The following is a 21961-nucleotide window of genomic DNA, read 5'->3' on the forward strand; positions in this document are numbered from 1 at the left end:
TGTATTTTTCATTAGAAGAGACTAATAAAGTGGAAAAGCACAGGGCACTATGCCAGCTGTCAGCGGAACAGTGCAGCAACAAAACACAAGCAAGCACTGCATAGCAGAGGACAACACATCAGAAGTGCTCTTCATCAGTGCCTATCTGACTCTACCACTGCTCAAGGTAAAAAGAATGAAAAAGGTAAGCTTAATAAACAGGACCCATATACAAAATCCTGATGTAATTGCATTGCCCAGCTATGGTTAACTATCAGACTGAAAGCAAAAGATAAGTAATGTTCACTATGGGGTGATTCCACAAAAGCTAAAAAACAAACAAACAAAAAAAACCTCTCACAGCAAAAGAAAAATATACAGGCAGATTCTAACATCAATTTCCCTACTATAGTCCTGGGATCATTCCTTTTTACAGCAGGATGCTAAGCATAAACTTAACGTGATTTCAAATCACCATCTAGTCAGTTTTACATAAGTGAAATTCCACTTCCCCCAGCAATTACAATGGTGTAGGAGAAAAAGCATCACTTAACTTGTTATCCCTTTAATACAACCCCTTTATTATATTTATCAGTCAATCCAAAATACTGCCAGAACATGCAAACTGTTCTGCACAGCACTCTACCATCTCAAGTACAAAATGGTGTTGGTCTTTCACATCCAATTCATAATACATGTGAGCACATGTTTCATCTTACTAGTTCTATTTGCTGAAGAGCTTCTTTGTTATTCTCCTCTATAAAAGTATTTGTGGTTAATCTGCATTCAACAGCAGCTCCCTAGAATGTGGCATTCCATTCTGTACATATTTATGGCTTAATACCTTGATGTTAAAAAGCCATGGCTTCATAGCATCCACCTCTGCTTGTCCTTTGCTGAGATCATAAACAGCAAGATATAAAGCTCTTTGGGTCATGAAGTGAGGATGGGTACTGTAGAACTCCTCTTGTCCTAATGATAAAAAATTGCCACTGTTTAGAACCTCATTCACTGAGCATCTGCAGATCATAAGAAGTAGCCTAACACTTGCTCTCACATCACTACTTCACAAATGAAATTAATGCTTGCATAGAATAATCTAAACTGATAAGAAACCTGCAATAACTATGAATTTTAGGTAGGTATTCTTTGGTATCTCGTTGACGGAAATGCAGTGTTGAAATATGTAGTAAGCTGGTTTTAAATCAAGAAGTGTAAGGTTCAACAACTGGATAGACATGGTTGCCGCATACCATGCTTCTTTTAAAAATCCAGTACTGAATTTCAAATCACCAAAAGGTGAACTGCTTTCTTCCTTGCTCCTTCCCTTCTTTTTCCCTTTCCTTCATTTATTCGTCATTTCACCAAGTTCAAAATAAGAGTCTTATTCACAGGCTCAGCAACTAAAATCACAAGGTGTCACAACTGAAGCCAGCCATTTAACATGCATGCATATGCATTGTGATATAGGTTGTATTAAGCTGTTCACAGACCAATGTTTAAAAATAACTCTTCTAAAGTCTGAAACACCCCTACATTTTAGAAGTGATTCTAGAATCTAGAATCTCAGACTTAGAAAGGTTTACCAAAATCCCCAAACCTCTCCCTAGATGCACTGTCTACTGTGTCCTTACAAAACAGTGATAATGTACAGCCTAGAGAGACCCTGACTACAAAAGGGAAAAGCAGAGTTGAACGGAAGATGGTTCTTCTGGTGATAAAGAGCAGTTTTTTATTATTCTGAAATTACAGTTCTAGAGTGCTACGGTTGAAATGAATGATCAAACCACCTTTGGCGATGAGAAGTCAATAATGAAGGATAATAAGCTCTCAACATACCTCCAAAATCCCAGACATTTAATATAAGCTCTTTCTTCATTTTGCCTTTCCCTTGAATGATCCAGTCTTTTACATCAATGCCTACTGTAGCTTTTGGACAGCCCAGCTCAGTTCGTTTGCATTTCATTAGCTGTTGCAACAGTGTAGTTTTTCCACTACCAGTGTTTCCAACAATCATTAGCTTCATTCTGTTATAAGGTACAGCCTTCTTCAGTCGTTGTTGAAGAAATCTGGCATGAAAGAAGTTGGCAGAACTCACAGAAATGTGTAATAAAGAAAAACACCAACAGAACTCGAGACCAAGCAGAAATTGAAAAGTATACAATTTCCTTCAAATTTTCAGCATCAATTTGGTATTATGGGGATTCTAACAGTATATTCTAATTTCTGGTTTGAAAGTTAAAGCTTAATTCATAAAGTGTCTTTTTTGGTTTTGTTATTAACTCAAAATGTACTCTATGTAATGCACTTGGGAACACAAGGAATGCTAGAAATAACCTGTAAAGACCATCTATTGCATGGTTTATAGAATTATCAAATTTAAAAAGCATTGGAGACATATTTTTTAAATGACTATTATCAGTTTTGTGTGTGTGGGTACATGTGTGCAGAGTAATAGCTGTACTGGAAACCATATGACAAACCAGCACTTCTCTTCAAATGAATATGTTGAATTCTCTTACTGCTCACCACATACCCCAAGAAAACAAAACAAGAATATTTAGAGAGCTATAGGGAAACAAACCTGATGATGTCTCTGGCTTTGCATCCCACATGTTTGAAGTCCAAGTTAAGATGGAGTCCTTCCAAAGGAAGATCCCAAATTTTGGACAGCTTTCCCATTTCATCTGGAAAGAATCTCAAATCGGGATTATGACTTACATCCAGAGAAGTCAAGTTTTCTAGGAAGCCAATCTGAGGAGGTATCTAAATAAAAGAACATTTAATAGACACCTAAATGTTAAAAAAAAAAAAGATGTTTTCGTAGGAGTGTGAATACAACAAACATTTAACAAAGCTAGGTATTTTTACAGCTGTAGCTTAGTTCCTGTTTTTTTGTTGTTTTTTTTTTTAATAAACAGACCAAATGCCCCTCACTAATACACAAAGAACCTCATAATTAATTCACTATGAAAACTGATTATATCACACATTCCAGACAGAAAGCTTAATAGAACATAGGGATTTTCCTGCACAGGAAAAATGATCCCCTGTAACACATCATTTCCCTACTAGAATGTTCAGTGACGTGAGGTGGTGACAGGAAAATTGTATGAACATTGACAACTGAAACTGAAAAGTGAGTTGATCTTCTTTAGGTAGATTTTTACATTTTACCTCCTTTAACTTGTTGTTGGACAGGTGTAGCTTTTCTAGCCTAGACCACGCACATGCCTTTTCACTCAAGTCCAAGACTCCAATTTGATTATGATTAAATAACAGCTCCCTTAAGTTCAGTGATTTCCAGTGCACCGGCCCAGGCAGGCTTATGATCTTGTTTTGGCTTAAATCTACTGATCGCAAACTGAAAACGTGAAAATACAGAAGAGAAAAGTTAGTAAATGAAATAAATCCAACTGAGGTTAATTGGAACTGTACTGCTTTTCAATAAACAAATGAATGGATTAGATATCAGAACGCACAGTTTTCTGTCAGGAATGTAGATGGGAAGATGGGAATTATGACTGTGAGCGAAAGTAATTAAGATGACATTATAAGTAGGTCTTTACTGCCTTAGAAAAAATAACAAGAAAATACATATTAAACATAAAATGTAATATGTTCTAATTGTGTTTGCTAGTGAATTAAATGTCATGAAAAAAACATTTGCATATATTTTGTATATATTTCAGATAGTAAATTACAGTCAATATAAGGAAGCGTACATATTGAGTTAACAGAAGGGCTCTTTCCTCTTTCTGTGATAACCAATCTGCTCCCCCACCAGCACTCACATCTACCCAATCCATCAGACACCTGACTTGATATTTCCTCCAGTGCTACTCCCACCACCTCATTCTAGTGACCACAGAAAAAACCTAAGTCCTAATTTTCACGAGTAATGTTCTGATGGTGCAGCAAAATAAATGTCACATGCATCATTATCACAATTCCATACAGAGGAAGTGTCATTCTTTGAGAAAACATATCTTGTGATATTTGGGAAGTGAAAAAAATAATTTCAGTGGACGTGCAAAAACCTGAAGCTGCAGAACTTCTTGAAAGTGAAAAATTGCTGGTATTTTTTCATTAATTTATTAATTAAATCAATTCTGGTCTTCTTAGAACAATGGTCTGCTTCAACAGTCAAGCAACATATTTCTAAACATAACTATTTGAATCTGAGGAATGATACTTCCCAAAATAATGAAGAAAATGGACTCATTTGGCTTCATTTAAAAGATACTACTCAGCAATTAAATGAGAATTTTCTAAAAATCAGCGAAATATGCTGAATTTTCTGCTCAACAAAGGCCACAAGATTTTCTTCATCGAGAACTGGATATGAACCTCAATAAGTAAAAGAACAACTTACTGTGGTAGAAGAAGAATCGCTTCTGGAACATTAATAAAGCAATTTTGGGATAATTTTAAGGTTGTTATGCTAGATGACAAGTCAGGTATTATCTCTAGAATAGAAAAAGAAATGACTACCATTATTTTTCATAACTATTTAAATTATTTTTCATACTGTAGTTTTCTAAAATCACAGATGCACTGAAAGGTAAGGCAATCATTTTCTATACGTAGGACCTTATATAAACAGCCCAGGACAGACACTGAAATGTATTTTAAAGCTCATTTACTGAATTTCCCAAATTAGAAAAGCATTTAACAGAGCTAATGTATTTGCTTTTATCACATTACATCCTTCTATATTCCATCTCATATTGGCCTTAAATACTGAAATAATCTTTATTTACACTTACGTAACATTCCTGTAATTCACAAAATAACTTTGAAACCTTTGCAGAAAATATGCTAAGCCACTGAAATACAATCGAGACTGAATTAAATTGCTTAAGCATATGGGTCTAGTGAAGGTGAGCTACTCTGTTGTACCTGAGCTATCTACATGTGCCTCGACAACACAACACACCTGCTATGGAAGACCTACTTTTTCTGAATCAGAAGCTGTAGGCCAACTGAGATACTTCAGGGCATCTCAAATGACACCTATGTTTAGGCAAGTGAGTCAGACATCCTACATTATTCAGAAAACTATGCTGGATATAGTGTAGTAATATTTGACGTATATCTCAGTACATTATTAGACTTGTATTAGTAACAGATTTTCAAGCCAACCTTGAACAATTTCCTCTGCCTTGAACCTTCCCCATGTATGCAACATCTCAGCTATACTCAACAATTTTTACAGCTTTCACTACAAATATAAGAGCAAGATCAGTTCCATCCATCAAGCTTCAAGCATATTGCTTCCAGCAGTGAACAAAAGCTGAAGCAGTATAGACAAGGACAAGCATATGTGCTATTCTCCTTCAAGCATATACACTGTTCTCCTTCAGTCTTCTCCCAAGACTCCAAATGCTGGTGAGCAGGAATTAAGTGAATGGGTTTCAGAAGGTGGGTCACAGATACTTACCAAGAGCATTCATCCTGGCATTGAACAGCTCCAGTTTTGTACAGCCCATCAACGCATTCTCAGCAAGGGATGAAATATTGTTCTTACTGATATTTAAAATTTTCAGCTCTTTCAAGGACACGGGTGCAGATAAGCATGAAATTTTGTTTCTGCGATAAGAAGAAAAAATCCATGTTTTATTCAGAAACTACTAGCTAAAAAAAGTGAAAGTAAAGTGTATTAATGTGACATTCTTACACAGGTAAACAAAAATACATTTACCTAAATAAAGACTGACTAGTCAGCAAAAATACTAGTGCTTGTGATAACATGGAATAAGAAGATTGATATTAAGATTGCTTTAATTAATGTGGAGAACATATGTCTGAGTGTACTATAGGGTCTAATTTCCTGTTATGTACTGTAGCTCAATCCCACACAAAGAGAACTATTGAATTTGTGAGCAGCTCTGTTTACTAAAGAAGTGCATTTGCAGGACTATAACCACAGAATGACTGTAGATCTAAAAAAATATATATATTGCAAATAGGGGACACAATTTAGGATTGGTATATGATGTTACAAGCAAAGTATTGCGGAAAGAAAAACACCAGAGACAAAGATACTGAAAATACGCTGATAGAAGAATCATGCAGCGATGTGATGTAAGCAGTGCTGCTAATATAGCTCAAAGTAATGCTTATGAAGAAATTCAACTGGATTTTAAATATCAAATAATGCTTTTGTGAATTTGATTCACATATTAAATGCCGCTTGGTATAGTTAAATACCTTGCTGTTTTTACTCTGTGAATTTCTGTGTAAGACATACGGCACCCTTACTTTAATGATAGTTAAATTACAGTTGCATTTGAGACAGCCTCTACATTTTATGGAACTAGCAACATTATCATTTGTATGAATTCCCAAGAGGTATGAATTAATTCACTCACTAACAAGTATGATAAAAAGTGCTGGCAAATAAAAAAAACCCATAACATATTTTCTTTGCTTCTGTCATCTGAAACATATCCATGACGTGAATCAGACTTACAAATAACCTTTGGTTCATACGAAATAGTGGAAACTGTATTCAGTATAAAGCAAATCTAGCTAAACATAGACAACATGGACAATGTCATGGACAACGAGCAGTAGAAAAAAGCTGAACTACAACATTTTTAGTACAAAAATACAGCGCTATTAGATTCAACCAGGACTCACAGATGTTCCAATGTACTTTGTCATACAACAAAGAACTGAAAGGATTTACACATTCAGAAAGTAACATCATCGTTTCACTGCTGATGAAAAGATCCTTTCCATACCACAGCAGAGACCATTCTGGATAACAAATACATTATCTCTACTATGTTTGTTATGCTACAGTCCATTTACGAATGCTACTCTCACCCTTCCAGCAATAGCTGTTCGAGGTTCTCAGCAACATTTGCAAGAAACTCAGGAATGCACATCAGCTGATTGTATGAAAGATTAAGTTGCTTTAGGGTTGGACATCTGAGATATGGATCCAAAGCAAAGGAAGGTCCAATGTCATTTCGAGAGATATCAAGATAGGCAATACAGTTCATTTTCAGCAAATAAGTAGGAAAAGAAGTAAATCGGTTGCTGTGCAAATCCAAATAAGTCAAGCATTTCAAGTTCTGAAAGTAAAAAAGAGATGTTAAAAAAAGTGAAATGAAAACATGAATTCAGAGGTTTTACACTGATTTATGCTTTATACAGTTTATTACTTGACATTTGCCTGACTAGGAAAAATAGCAGAAATTATCGATAATACAAATGTAACCAGTAATATTTTTATTAAGGAACAAAATAGAAGCATTATTTAAAATCATTTAGCTCAGTTTCATAAAATTTAACAATCATGAACTGCCTGCAGGTCTCAGTCTCATTTGTTATGTTACTCAGTGTAACATCCTAAAGCTGTTCTCTGATGTAAACACTTTAAAACAGTCCCATGAAAATGTTTCTGTTTCCAGCTGCACTTAAATCCTGAATGAAAACAAGAAATGCATGAAGCATGCCAAAATATACACCCATACTCAAGAGTGGTATTGGTTAGAGTAGATAGTTAAAGAAAAACTATTTTCTGTAACTAATCTTAACTTGTGTTATATAAAATTGTGCAGCATTACCTCACACAGTTGTTCCGGAATGTTTGTAAGAGCATTTTGGTGGAGCTCCAGTTTATCAAGGTGTTCCAAGTGACTCATTAAGCTACTGTTCTGGCTGATGGCATCGATGTTCTCCAGCTCATTTGATGAAAGATCTAGTGATTTAATACATTCCTTCTCTGAGATCAATGAGGAAAGACTGTCTGAAGGTCTTAAATGCAGTGAGCTTTTTGAGATTCCTTCTATAAAAACAAAGACATGGGAAAAATAGCATGATGTCACTTAATACAAAACTGAAATTCAGATTCATCAGACTAGGATCTAAATATACAGAAGACAGCAAATGTTTGTATATTAGTCAAGTCCAAATCCGTGAATATTTCTGAGGAGACAGGAATTTAAGAGACAGCAGGGAAGAGACAAAGGCTTATGCACTGCACAACAGGGATAGTTTTTGAAAACTAAGGACACCCATGAAACTCCATTGTCTGTACAATTCTACTTAAATTATTTGAGAAATCCAGGAAAAGATTTTGCACTATGCATGCACTATTTGTACTCCATGGTAGCATTTAAATGTGTACCGTCCTCTTTATAAAGAAATACATAATCTAACTATGTTTGTGAAAGCATTAAGGATTAAACAGCCCTATATATGCTGTATATTTACTTACTGAGAGGTTCATCTGAAGGCAATAATTTTCTTCTTTGTTTCACTAATGGCTCATAATCTGAGCCAGGTCCCTGGAAAATTCCAAAACAGAACAAAAGCAAACAATAGGTATGGAAGTATGCAGATATATGAAATGATATGAATTCAGGAAATTTCTTTTAATGTACTTCCTTTTAATCAGAACTTCCAGGTGGAAAACAGAGATACTGAGCTTTTTAACACTAAAAATAACAACCAGTCACAGATCTATAAAACTTACCGATTCATGCACTATGGAACTACAGTAGATGTTAGAGTGCAAAGAATATAGTGCATTTTTAACAACCTAAAATGATTTTCATTGGGTGGGGCAATAGCATGAAGAACAGAACCTTTCCTTACACTTGATTATTAACAGTTTTACACTGGGCAACACAGATGCTTTTTCAGAAGGAACCTGGAATGAATACAAACGTGGCTTACCACAGAGTAGGAATGTCGTGGTAAAGTAGGAGAACCTCTTTGAAAAGCAAGTTCTCTACAATGTAAATCAGCAACCGCAATGGAATTGGACTTCTTTTTTCTAAAAACTGAACCTTCACTTCCTAGGACAAAGAAATAACACAGGAAGACAGGTAAATAAGATGATGTATTTAAATCTGAGTCTCAGAATTCAACTGTAAGATACATGCTGACATACAAAGGAGAGACGTATTTCAAAAGATCAGTAACAGCAGGAACTCATTGGTGAACTGTATGTGCAATCAGCCTAAATACTAACATGTTTTAGAGTACAAGGGCCGTACCTACTTGACATACTCAGAATACAAACTGCAGCTTGTTACACTGCTGATTTATCACTTAAAATTTCCATCAAGTTTATATTATTATACATTCTGTAACATGTCTTTGTGCTACTGCAGTGTCAATAAGTTTTTAGTATGGGAAAAGTCTGTATTTAAATTGATGCTTTTGCGCTTCCAAATTTATTGAGAATGAAACAGCAAATACCTCTTTGGCTTTGGTGATGATTTGGGGTCATCTGGGTTTAATGTTCTTCCTCTCAAAGGTAGTTTTTTTAACTCCTAAAAGCTCTCTTGTTAGCAAAACTTATATTCTTTTTTACCATAGTTTACATAAGACTTCAAAATTTTCTGCGTGGAAATAATACCTATCAGTAACACCTGTCTGTGATACAGACAGTCCTACAGAAATAAAAAATGGTGCTGAATGATGTCGAGGAAAAGAACAGAACAGAATGAAAAAAATCCTTAGGATTCTCTGATTACAAAATTCAAACTCTTCATCTGTGATGATTTTAACACTTCTAAAACATGACAGTGACATTTGAGTCACTAAAAGGCATTTATAAGGCTGCTTACTGCTGTTATTAAGTAATACACATAGAAATGCTGTTATTTCCAAGTCAAAGGCACACCATGTTCTTGACATGGCTACCAAGAACAATGTTGGACTGATCATAGACTTGTCATTTACACTTTCTGATCAGCTGGATACCTTTGGGATAGGACTTACTCCACCTCATTTATTTGTTAACAATATAATTCTTTATACTGAACTTCGTTGTGCTCTTTTCATTAGTAGACAAGCCAGGGAACAGAGCATTTCTGCATCACAGTTACCTGACTTCATGGTGAGACATAACGTGCTCCTGAAGCACTTGTGCCTCTGCCACTGTCCATAGAGGAAGCATACAAGAATTGCTCAGAAACAGACATCAAAACAGCTGATGTAAGCTGACCTCAGAAGTAGGCATCAAGATAGTCAATAGCTAAAAATGGTCGGATGAATCCCAACCTTTCTACAAGAAAGCAACTGAATGTATTCCAGTTCTGATTTTAAATGGATAACTGAATAAAATACTTTAAAGCACTACTTTTGCAGGTAAAGCATATACTTATTGACCACTTATTGTTTGTCAGGGGTACCACAAACAAAATTTTAGATATATATGTATATATTCCATGAGAAGTGTTTTATACCAAATACAAACAACTGACAAATGATTTTTTAAATTATTTTTTCCTCAGCTGATAGTCTTACAATTCCCTAAATAATGTGAAGGAATTCATAGTTATGTCACCTCAGTATGCTAGACTTGGACTATTAAAAAACAAACAAACACAATTACCTTCACTGTCAATATCATCACTCGAAGGAAAAACAGTGTCCACTAATGGGTCAGAAATGAAATTCCAATCGTAGTTTTTATCCACTCCATCTTCAGAGAAGTTTAAATCAGAAGAAGCTCCTGATCTATCCTCTGAAATATTCTTCATCTGGTATTTAAGCACCATTCGTGCCAGTGCAGAGCCTGCATCTATATGTATCAGAAACCAAGAAGGCAACACGTTCTCTGAAAAATGCATACAGCTTAAAAAGTAACAGAAATACTTCATTTATTTTCAAGGTTTTGCAGACTTTCTGCAACCAGCTAAGCACTACGAAGAGAGTCTCAACCAAAGGTCTTGATCTAAAACAATTAATATTGCCTAGAGATATTAACACATGTACTATAGTAAATTCTGTGTACACTCACTTTGCCTTCTTGGTGGAGTAAGCTTATCTGGGAACAAAGGAATGAGCCAGGAAGGCTCAAGTCTCCCAATACCAAATCCTCCAAGACATATACTGCTGTTGGCGACATCAAGGCTAAGCTTCTTTAAGAGCAAGCTGATGATTTGGCTATCTCCTCTCTTTATACTGATGGTTAAAGCACTCCGAACATCCTGCTCTCGAGCACCGTTGGCTAATAGCAATTCCACCAGTTTAGGATTATTTCCTTTTTCACAAACCTAACGCAAGAAAACAATTAACAAGTTTATGTGAGGGACTCAGACAACAACTGAGATTGCAGTAAGAGACATTCTCAAATTTAGATTCATTGTGTTTTTAGGATTGTGCTCCCTTTTCAATTACACAATTCCCTGTGCCTCAAGGCTTAGGGAATTACACTTGAGCACCAACTCCCATTTTCACAAAGTCTTAACCAAAATACAGCAAATGCCCGAGCTCTGTCACTGCAATTTCTGCCATAAGCTCACAGAATTTTTAGGCAAAAATTAATAGTAATTTACATTGTTTTGTTATTGAATGTGGTTTAATGGAGAAAAAAAAAACACTCTTGGTGGTTATTTTGCCATGTCAGCAGGATATCAGATGAAAGGGCAACAATGCTGAGACTCATCATGTCTTGCCTAGAGCTAGGGACTCAAGCCTACTGGCTTCAGTTAGCTCAGCTCCTTCCAGTCTCTCAGCCTGCACTGCTACACAGAGCAGTGTTGATTATGAATGTTACAAATATTTTTAGAATTAATGCCAGCCACTTTCGTATTTTCCATTCTGGTTGACTAACACTAATTTGCCTGCTTCAGACTCCATGGATGGATGGTCTGTTGAAAATCCATCTGTGCTGGATGATAACCCAGACAGCTCTGTTGGCAGAAGGCTTCACGGGAACACTTCGTGATTTACTTTAGGCAGTACTTGGTCTGACACTAAAACAAAACATACAGTTTCTCCATATTTTTTTTAAAGACAGTCACATTTAGCAGGGAGTACTTATATGCAGATGGGAACAGCCAATACTAAGGCCAATAGTTGAGATACCAGTGTGTTTCAGATAGCTCAGGTTCTGTATGTGATCAATGGATAAAGCACTTTGCAGCTAGTGTGTGTGCAGTCATTCTGAGATATTACGTTACTGTAGCTGTGTTGGTAGAAAGCCTTTAAATCAGCAAAAGAACTGATGACTGTAATGATCTGTAAGTACAACACAAAGTAAAAGAGATCACCATCAGGCATTTCAGAAAGAATCTTCACTGCAGATCTAGCAGAGTGGAACTTGACTGTGGCACACTGAAACCTGTTTATGCATAGTGCTGTCTGCTGGGCTGTCTGCATTTTCGCTTCAGAGTGCTTAGAATGAGCTGAATTTGGAATATCAGGTCACGAACTGGGCTCTAATGGGCTTGATGTCATCTATGCCTAATCAGTTCAGAAAAAACACCTGGGAGTTTGAAAAGCTTGAACTTGTCTCTGCTGAAGTCTTCTTCCTCAAAAATACTCTTAAGCTAAGTCAGTACTTGCGTGAACCCTGGTTTGCATGTGAGCAGGGTGAAGAAGCAGAAAGCATGACTTTAAAGTGAACTTGCATCAGAACTGAGCTAGCAGGGCGGACATGTTCTAGGTGACAGTAACCACGAGCCTCAGAGAAAGTGTTTTAATGTGTATCAAACCGGGCCTGAAGTCACCAGGAGTTGCAATGGTTGTCAACGCCTCGGTCACAGTTAGACTGCCATACAGAGTGCCACTATATATATATAAGGAGAAAGGAAACCAAAAGCAGGAATTTTAAAGCAACGAATCTACATTTATTTTCACGTATTACCTGATAGATCAAAGAGTTTGTTTTCGTCTTCTTATTAATATCAGCTCCCAGTAGAAGTAAACATTCAGCCATAATACTATTGTACTCGAGACATGCTTTTTCAAGCATCATATTTTTTAAATCATCATTTTCAGCTATCTTAGCAAAGCATTTACAACACAGGCTTTGAAACTGAATGGGAACACAAACAATCAAAGTTAGGGCAAAAAAAGCACCAACATTTTTCAAGCTGTGGAGCAGTCAAAAGAGAGAAGAAGATCCATACCTGCCGATCTCGTTGGTTAGTGAAGCACATAGACATCTGGTAGAAGATTACTGTGTCAAATGATTCGTGTATCAGCAGCTTGGCAAAACAAGGTGAAAAACCAAGAATTGACAAGACTGCATGAAATCCCTACGAGCACAATTAAAAGACTGTAAGTATACTGTTTAAGATGTGTACTTTTCAAACAAGTTGTGCAACAAAATCAAATTGCGACCTAAAGATACACACTTTATTTTTTATGTTTTGCTGTTAAACACACAATAACTCATAAACTGAGAAGGTAGGAAGACCTGGTGTTTCTGTGTTTTTAGAGCTGTAGTATCATGCTTGCTTATCTGACCCACTTGAGCAGATATTAACTGACATTTTGAAAAGCCCAATTATGCACAGTAATATCCGACAACATCCTGCCTGACACACGTACTCGTGATTTCCTGAAAACTGTACAGAGGAAACAATCTGCTTTTAAGGAGATGCATCACATATCCTAACGTGTTGCTCCAGAATCCTTGACTTTAAAAAAAATGCATAGGAAAATTGAAAAAATGTAGCTAGAAATTAAAAAGAAAGACAAGATTATTCTGTGATTCTGCAAGTAAAGTTCACCTAGAATGGTGAAGTGGGTAAACAACGGACTCTAATTCAAACCTCATTGAGAACAAATGACTTTATTTAACTTCCTTATTTACCCACATTATTTTGATGTCTCTCTATACTGCTTCCTAAGCAAAACTGTGGGCAAAAAAAAAAAAGAAGTAAAAAAAAAGGAGGCTCCACTTGTGATATTTCCAGACTGATTGGAAACAGAAGTGCAGAAACTTTCATAAGCTGATCTCATAGGGAAACTTCATTCCACCAGAAAAGTTAAACTGGCAACAAACAGGGAAAGTTTCCAAGGTAGAGGAAACAGAACTTTCACACAAGGAGGACTGAATGTGTATTCTCAGGACGGAATAAGGACAATTCTGTTTCCATATTCAGAAGTAGATCCAAAATGTCTCACTCTGACTTAGAATTCCAGTAATATCCTTTTTTATTCAAAATTCTTAAACTAAGCTTATTGATGGTGACAAGACTGTGAACCAAGATGTGTCTATTACTTTTCAAAAAAGAGTGATGAATATAATAACGACTAAATGACTACTGATTAACAAATGATGGATAGTGACTGAAAAATTTGTTCTAGTTTGCCAGATAGACACCCAAACTCAAGCTTATATATTCTGCAATTAATATGTGCCTCCACAAAACCCATCTCTATGACAATCATATTGGCTTAATTTTAAAGGCTTATACTGATCTAATAATTGCAGTAAAATAAAAAAGAACTAAACAAATAATTTCGCCTCAACTATATAACTACATCAAAATAATTGTATAAAGTTTTGTATACTCTTTTTTAATCTTTGTAGGTAGAAATAACACATACATGCATCTGGATTTCAGTGACCTCTTTAAATCGTCGCAGAGTAGAAACCAGAACAGTTGCCAGGACATGCATAGTTGCAATACACAAACTCTTTCTTGTAATCAAAAAGAGCAGAAGACTCAAACCCAAACTCTGTATGTCTTTAAGAAAAAAGAAAAATTAATATAGGTGATTGTTCAGACATTCTGAGTGGAATAAACCTGTGGCCTCAGTAGAGTATTATTGTTAATATTCTAGACAGTTATTTGCATTAGCTATTACAGAGCTGAGCATTATGAGAGAGTGGCTGAACTATATAGTCCTGCTGCCTTTTCCTGCCACGTAACCTACTCCATATCCAGTACTAAAGGGTGTAATAATCAGGTAAAAGATTGTATGGTTCATCAAACCCCTCCTACAACATCATTCACATTCAGCTGACAAAATACCTTCCATACCTTGTTCATCTGGATACATCTGCAGGGTGTGAAGCACAGTGTCAGTGGCTCCTTGCTGTGTTAAAATTTCTAAAGCACCAGTGCATTCAGCTACAGAAGTAAGTAGTTTTAATCCACACCTCTGAATGCTAGGATTTCCAATAAACTAACAGAGAAAAGAACAGAAAGTTAGACCAACAACCTGTTTTGCTATCATGGCAATAGAAGAGTTGCTAGTGATTACTGTTCTTAAGGTATGCAAAATTACAGCTGATATGACAATAAATAACCAGAATTGCAATTACAAAAAGGTTTTCTTTTCAGTTACTTTTTCAGCTCCTTATAACCTCCTTAGATTTCTACCAGAGAATGGGATGTTTTTTTCTCAGTTTCATTACAACCACTCACAAGTTGGCATTGTTTTCCCAGGAAAAGGTGAGAAAATGTACTTTGCTTATGATTAAACTGGAACAAAAGTGGGTTTCTGTGAAAACAAGGGACAAGTGACAAACACAAACCCTTTATAAAGTTACAAAAAGAAGTTATGAAGCAATGTAGGTACTGCAATACAGGTATCAGGATTTGAAATTTTGCTTTCCATTATAAAGCAATTCAATAGCTTATCTGTGATTATTTATCGCATTTTTTTTCCTCACTCTTAGATGGAGGAAACCTAGATAAGGCCTAGATCTGAAAGTGTGTGTGGATGTCACAGTGACTCGCGATGTTGCAAAATTATTTCAGTGATCTCATGCCCATCTCCTTCCTCATTCCTTCTCTACTACTTCAGTAAAATATGAAAATTTTTAGCCCTTCTGCTTGAAAATGTAGTAACCAAAACCACAAACCAACAGGATAAAAAAAGCATGTAAGATGGTCATAAAGCACTGAAAACTAATACAATCTGAAGTAAAAATTTAATTCCTCTTAACTCCTGTTTCCTATTATCTTCAGGTCAAGAAAAGTCAGGAGAAAATTATGGAACTGAACAGTGCAAAGAATGGATATAATCGAGAATCACTGCTCTGTTGAAAGTAAAGGATTATGTACCAACAGAAGCCATATTAAAGAGCCACTCATTTCTATGTGTAGTTTAGGCAAAGACATGAGAACACCTTTTGGGTATGAAGTAGTCCATTAACAAAGTCACAAACAAACTGCCCACTTGAAATAAATAGAAGAACAGCAATGTTTTTATAAAGACAAGTTAGAATTACTGTATAAAGAGGATGATCTCATGTACTCTAGAACAAAAACTAAGAAAAGAAACCCCCAACGATAAATGAAACTGAAGGTTAGGACAGACTTGACCAAATCAATTGTAAAATGACTGTGGAACTAAAAATTACAAATGATTCATCAATGCACATGCAGAATAGAGACAAAATTCATTAGGATGAAGCTTCAACTGTACCCTGTTCAAAGCACCAAGCACCAAGGAATGAGTTCCCTCCAGCAGACACTGGCTTTTAATGACTTTTACTGTGAGCGTGAAAGCAGCATCTCCCATATTTCTGGAAGAACTGTTCTGATCATTCTTTGTATCTGAAACAACAGAAAGCAGGCTTCATCAGAACAGACTTAATATTCTCCCTAATTTTAACCCGATATTACTAACCCAGTACTACAAGTAAATTGAACAAACTGCCTAATGACTCAGCAGGTGTATTTTTGATTTTTTAATGATGTTTTCAGAACACCACATTCACAGAAATGGGAGCCTCTCTGGATTCACTGTAGTATTGAGTACACCTTGTTTGAAATGACAGCTTCACCATATGTTTGTTCAACACTTACTGTGAAAATGTAAAATCATGCCAAAGAATTTTGACCAGGGTGCACTGCAACACATCCTTGAGCTATGTGATTTCTTGGTGCTCCTGATCACTTCAGAATGCCTCTTCCTTCTTGGAAGGAGACATGGTAAACAAGCCATAAACTGTTCATGCTTTTTCACTTGGCACCACATCTGAGGGCAATTTTTAAGCACAGATGACACCAGTGGGATGTGAATGCGAATTAAAGGACACATAATGGTCTATCAGATTTACTTTTCTTGTAGCCATCAGTACTTGCAGGAAAATGGCAGCACAGAAACTCCTGAGATTTCCTTTAAAAGTCACTTCAGCATTAATATTCATTCCGATTACCCCAAATGACTTTAAACACTCCAATGAATGTGCACATTCCAATGCTCACTTTGTGCTCTCTGTGTTTCATTACACTTTAGGAGGGCCTCACCCTGGCCTACATGATAGAATAGATGTACAAGGTCTTAATCCTCCTGTTTATTAAAAAAGTTTGGCAGTACTAGGATTACAATTCAATGAATAGAAAGAAACTGAAAATCTGTAATCAATCTGCATGTTAGTGGAGTTTAACTAGTTTCAAAGTTATTGGCTTTGTAAATATTCAACTAAAACTGCTGAAAGATAACTGCATAACACTGTTTGGAAAAATGAAATCAGTACTACAGGTCTGTATTCTCACACTTAACATCGGGGAAGAAACTGGGATACACAGCAGTAAATAGTATATATGAGTTAAAAATTTCCCCAAACTCTATCAGAGGTAAAGAAGAACACATTTTTCTGTTTGTAGATTATCCTTAAAGAGTTTTTTTGGGGGGGCGAAGGAATTCAGTTTGGTTTCTCATCAATTTAGTTTATCCTTTGCTGTGAAAAATGGTGTATAGTAGTATATTTCATATCTCTGAATCACTGTCTTGGTCAGAGACCCAATTTTGCTGTTCCTCTCAAGATATACTACCAAAACAACTGCATTTTATGATAAAACTATGTTGATATCATTATCACTGCTTGCTCTCACTAAAAGATCATCTATGATGAGAGTATACAACCACAGCAATGGCTCCAGAGTCATTCCCTTAATTCTTTACAGCAGAGCTAAACCATCACTGATGAAATTGAAGGGATATCAGCTGTGATAATTTTGGCCTATTGCTTTCAATGAATGGAAAGTCATCTTCTACCTTGTACAATCTTAAAGATTTAGAGCTGCTTTGTTTAACATGGGACTTTGGTAATTTTTTGGTAAGGGCTGTCAAATAAGATAAGAAAGATTAAAACCCAGCTATCTAATTAAATTGTCCAATGTGGTGTATGATGCCACATCAATGATGTTTCTAGACGACTCACCAGGCATCATAAAGTGTAAAAGGACTCGAAGTGCTTCCAGTTGTACAGAGGGTGATTTTTCATGTTTCCTCATGGCTTTTATGACTTCAGATGCAGCTACTGTCATTATATCCAAATGAGGGAAACTGAAAATATTATTTTTAAAATGAGTAAGAATACTGCATTTCTGAGTTGTACATACATTTGTTTCTTTCTCTTAACTGCTAAGCACTGTGTGATACTCCTTTTGAACACTGTAAGTATGTTTTAGCTGCATAACAAATATGCTATTTTCATGCCATTACATGAATGCAGAGTATGTAATTAATTCTGCTTGAGACAACTGAGAGGTAATTTTCAATTCAGTCCAGAATACTGATACACAGAGAGTATAGTATTTCATTCAGGGCGAATGGTGGATTTACATATTTCACTTTGATTCTACATGAGAAGATACGTCTTCCCTAACTTACTGCTCTCCAACTGCCATAAAATATTGATGATTTGCCAGATACGTGCAGAATAAACAGGAAAATATCAATCATATTAGGCTCAAGTTTTGAAGGAAAAAAAGCCTTTATGGCCACAGGCCACTAATTCACTTCTAAGGTAATTTTTCTACTTCTATTTTATAAAACACTGTATTCCTACAAGCATGATTATGGAAGTTTTGAAATTTTCTTCCTTACAAAATCAAATTATTTGTAAAAAGTTCTATGAATACATACTGAGTCTGCCATTTTTTCACTGACAGCTTAGCATATATATAGGTTTTGGAGAAGGCTGGAAAAACTTGGCAGGACACTTGGAATCATGTTTCCACCCTATGCTAATATTTCTGAGTCACAGATTTGTTTTGCACTCATGTTCTAGAGCATTTGCAAAAGCCAATGCAAAAGAAATATTATCAAAAAAAATTTTGTTAAATGGAGTTAATATTATGGGAATTTTCTTAGCTATCAAGGGCTAACAAGAGAGGCTAGATATGATTCAGTGTCAGCCTAGTCAATTCTAACATATATGAAACAGACAATAAATTAAATGTGATCAATTACAGCAGTGCATCTCTTTGCAGCAGTCCTTCACTTCGAAAGCAGTCGTGTTATTTCTCAGTACATTACCTTCCTTCAAAAACATGATTCAGAATTCTGCAGGCGCTTTCAGCCACTTCAGGAGAATGTGGGTGTTTCCTCATTATATCCAAAACATTCATGTGTATTCCTTTAGCCAAAAGTGTCTTCCTAATATTTACTACAATACAAAACAGCAAGCTTCACATAAGCAAGTCTCTCACTCTCTCTCTCTCTGTAGAGATCTCAAAAACAACAGAACTGCTAACCTTTTTCTTTTTGATTTTCTTCCTTAAAATCATACAAGCTACAGAACTCAGTTAGAATGGGAAATGATTCAAGCTGAAGCCAAATTCAATTTGCATATCTTAATCAAAAGCATCACAATCCCTGAGATGACTAATACATTGAAATACATCTGCTATCTTTACTAGTACAAAGTTAACTTAAAGGAAGGAGAATATATTGCTTTACTTTTATTTACTTTTTACTTTTATTCCTAAAGAATTTTTTCTTTGAACTGTACTCTGTGATCCAGCAGGAAAGCTAGAAGTAAAACTTCCAGAAAAGCTTCAAATTTTCAAGGTAAGACTTAAAAAATGAAATATTAACCCAATCTAATTCCTTTGTTAACACATCATTTCATATTCAAATACCCAAGCACATGCTGCAGCTATAACTGTAGCCACTACATATCAGAATATCAAAAAAACTTTCCATATAATCATGGCAATTACCACCAATTCTTGTCATTCCCAGTTCCATGCATCCATTTCAGATAGCTAATTAATGCAATATTACAATGTATCATAGGGCTTTACTACATTTCATTATGTCTATCTTTTCTGGTGTAAACATCTTAATTTGGGGTGGGGGAAAAGGAAGAAAAAAAAAAAGACAACATGAAGATTGGCTGTGGATTTCCAATTAGAATTAGGAATCAGAGGCCCACTTCTATGTAACCCACTATGAAAGTACCTGATATAACATGTAACACTACGTATACATTTATGAGATTTCTCTCTATAGATACATATTTTTCTCATAAATAATAAAAACTCTTCATTGTTACATTGTTATATTGGGTGGCTCAGAAACCCAGTGATAAAACAATGCTTTCTCACCTAGAGAATGGTAATTAACTGTTAGTGTTTATCTTCCTATCTAGTCAGTGGTTTTCAATGTGCAGTCTACAAACCACTTGAGGTCCGTAACCATGTCAATGGATTCTGGGAAAGGTATCTAACAAAAGAAGGCCAACTGTCAGTAGGCTTAAATACTCTACCCAGAGGTCCACATCTCCACTGAATAATTTTGAGGGGGTCTGCAAATTGAAAAAAGTTAGGAAACCAAGTTAGGGGACATAATCAGGACTGAAACAATCTTGAAAATTGCTATGCATATGCTTAGGTTTCTACACATGATTTGATTCACTGAAGTCAACAGGTCTGCTCAAATCCCCTGTATTAAGCAAGAAAATAGTATTTGTCAACAATCCTTACTTGTGTGAGTTTCAACAAATACTGCTCTTGATGAAATTTGAATACTTAAACAAGCATACAAAGAGGTGAGCCTCCCCATATCTTCTGCAACTGCAACGCATTAGCTGACAACGACCTCTTTACTTCCGCATAGACTCCTCAATACTAGCTAACAGCAGCATTTTCAAAGCAAGAATAAATTTCCTACTGAACACAACACAAAAACATAAAATAATATTCTAATCAATTTGAACACTGCATTAAAACAATAGCACACTTTAAACACTCTTCAATACTACAGCAATACTTTTATGTGGAGTTAGGAAGCAAAGAAAGTTAAATTCCCTTACCATTCTGTTGTGACAAAATTGCCAAGGTACTAGCTGCTGCCTGAAACACTTCTTTTGAAGAGGAGTGCATCAGCATGGACAGCATCACTGCTCTATCTATGGGGAACCTTTCACAGAGAAACAAATCAGTATACATTGACAATATAACAGTAGTTACTTCACAACTGTAGTTCAGTTCCCTGAAAACACACTGAAAAGCAACGAAATCAAGTTATTAGATTGTCTTCTCGTGCTTTTCCATAGCAACAGCTTTGCAAACTGTGTGTACTAGCCTACTCTGAATCTCACTGAATTCATTTCACATCATGACTTCAAAGCGATTTTATGTGCAGAAAGGAGGGAAAAAACAGGCTGATCAAATTTGGAATGATTAATATTAGAAGAAACTCTGAGAAGAAAGTATAAGTGAAATGAAAGTCTGTCTTATGCATGCCTAGATTCTCCCTGATGAGCAGCACTCCCCCTACCATGCCCTTTCATCAGACTTGTGGGAGAACACGCGTTGCTTTTCCGTACTCTATCCTAATCTTCTTTTTTCCACTCCTACATCTTTAATACTCCCTATTCTTGTTGCAACTGAAGAAGTTTCTTGTGAACAGTACCAATTAGTTCTATCAGACTGTGTTCTGATCCTTTATTAAAACACTAGCAATTTGGCTTGAGTAGAGGTTAGCATACTTTACGATAAATAAATTTTCCATGTTGACTGCCGTGCATTTCATTGTGTCTTATAAAACAAGTAAGAAAAATAAAAATAATTTGAAACATGAGACCCCTCAGGTGGTGCAATAGTAGGCTAACTTTTTTCGTAAAAGAAATAAAGGTATTAACACTGACTGATTATCTCCATCTCCAATCTTCTCGTGAAGACTGCGTTGATACAGAAACAGATTTTTCAAAGCCCAGCATGCCGCCTCCTAAATAAAACCAGAGGAGACAAAAAGGTTAAGGAAATACGTGTTAAGAATAACAAAATAAAATCTAAAAAGCTCCAAATAGGTGGAGTGTTTTTCATTCTATGCCTATAGCAGGGGTGTTGGAACTAGATGATCCAATCCAAACCATTCTATGATTCTGTGAAAAGATACAAGTGGCTTTATTGGAAATACAACAAAGTACTGACTGGCACATTCCTTGCCAGTTGGGGTAGGCCAGAGTTACAAGCATGTGCCACACTCTCATTATCCGTTTTTTATTTTGAGATTCATTTTA

At 35.8% G+C, this 21961-nt stretch overlaps 1 protein-coding gene across 3 annotated transcripts in view; it reads right to left on the reverse strand.

The window, feature by feature from the left end:
* Positions 1–21961, reverse strand: part of LRRK2 (leucine rich repeat kinase 2) — a 63917-nt gene that overhangs the window by 23814 nt on the left and 18142 nt on the right. For all 3 annotated transcript variants that reach the window (XM_003640340.6, NM_001287193.3, XM_040701247.2), the window contains 21 exons: positions 21587–21666; positions 20750–20856; positions 18970–19099; positions 17870–17994; positions 16126–16256; positions 14733–14877; positions 14296–14435; positions 12867–12995; positions 12602–12772; positions 10751–11006; positions 10343–10531; positions 8674–8795; positions 8213–8282; positions 7560–7780; positions 6814–7064; positions 5423–5571; positions 4355–4448; positions 3157–3343; positions 2564–2745; positions 1819–2048; positions 824–951 (listed from right to left, as the gene is read on the reverse strand). In XM_003640340.6, coding sequence (XP_003640388.5) covers positions 824–951; positions 1819–2048; positions 2564–2745; positions 3157–3343; positions 4355–4448; positions 5423–5571; positions 6814–7064; positions 7560–7780; positions 8213–8282; positions 8674–8795; positions 10343–10531; positions 10751–11006; positions 12602–12772; positions 12867–12995; positions 14296–14435; positions 14733–14877; positions 16126–16256; positions 17870–17994; positions 18970–19099; positions 20750–20856; positions 21587–21666 — 3237 coding nt within the window. The remainder of the gene's footprint in view (positions 1–823; positions 952–1818; positions 2049–2563; positions 2746–3156; positions 3344–4354; positions 4449–5422; positions 5572–6813; positions 7065–7559; positions 7781–8212; positions 8283–8673; positions 8796–10342; positions 10532–10750; positions 11007–12601; positions 12773–12866; positions 12996–14295; positions 14436–14732; positions 14878–16125; positions 16257–17869; positions 17995–18969; positions 19100–20749; positions 20857–21586; positions 21667–21961) is intronic.

The sequence above is a fragment of the Gallus gallus genome, chromosome 1 (assembly GCF_016699485.2).
Source record: "Gallus gallus isolate bGalGal1 chromosome 1, bGalGal1.mat.broiler.GRCg7b, whole genome shotgun sequence".
Taxonomy (NCBI): Eukaryota; Metazoa; Chordata; class Aves; order Galliformes; family Phasianidae; genus Gallus; species Gallus gallus.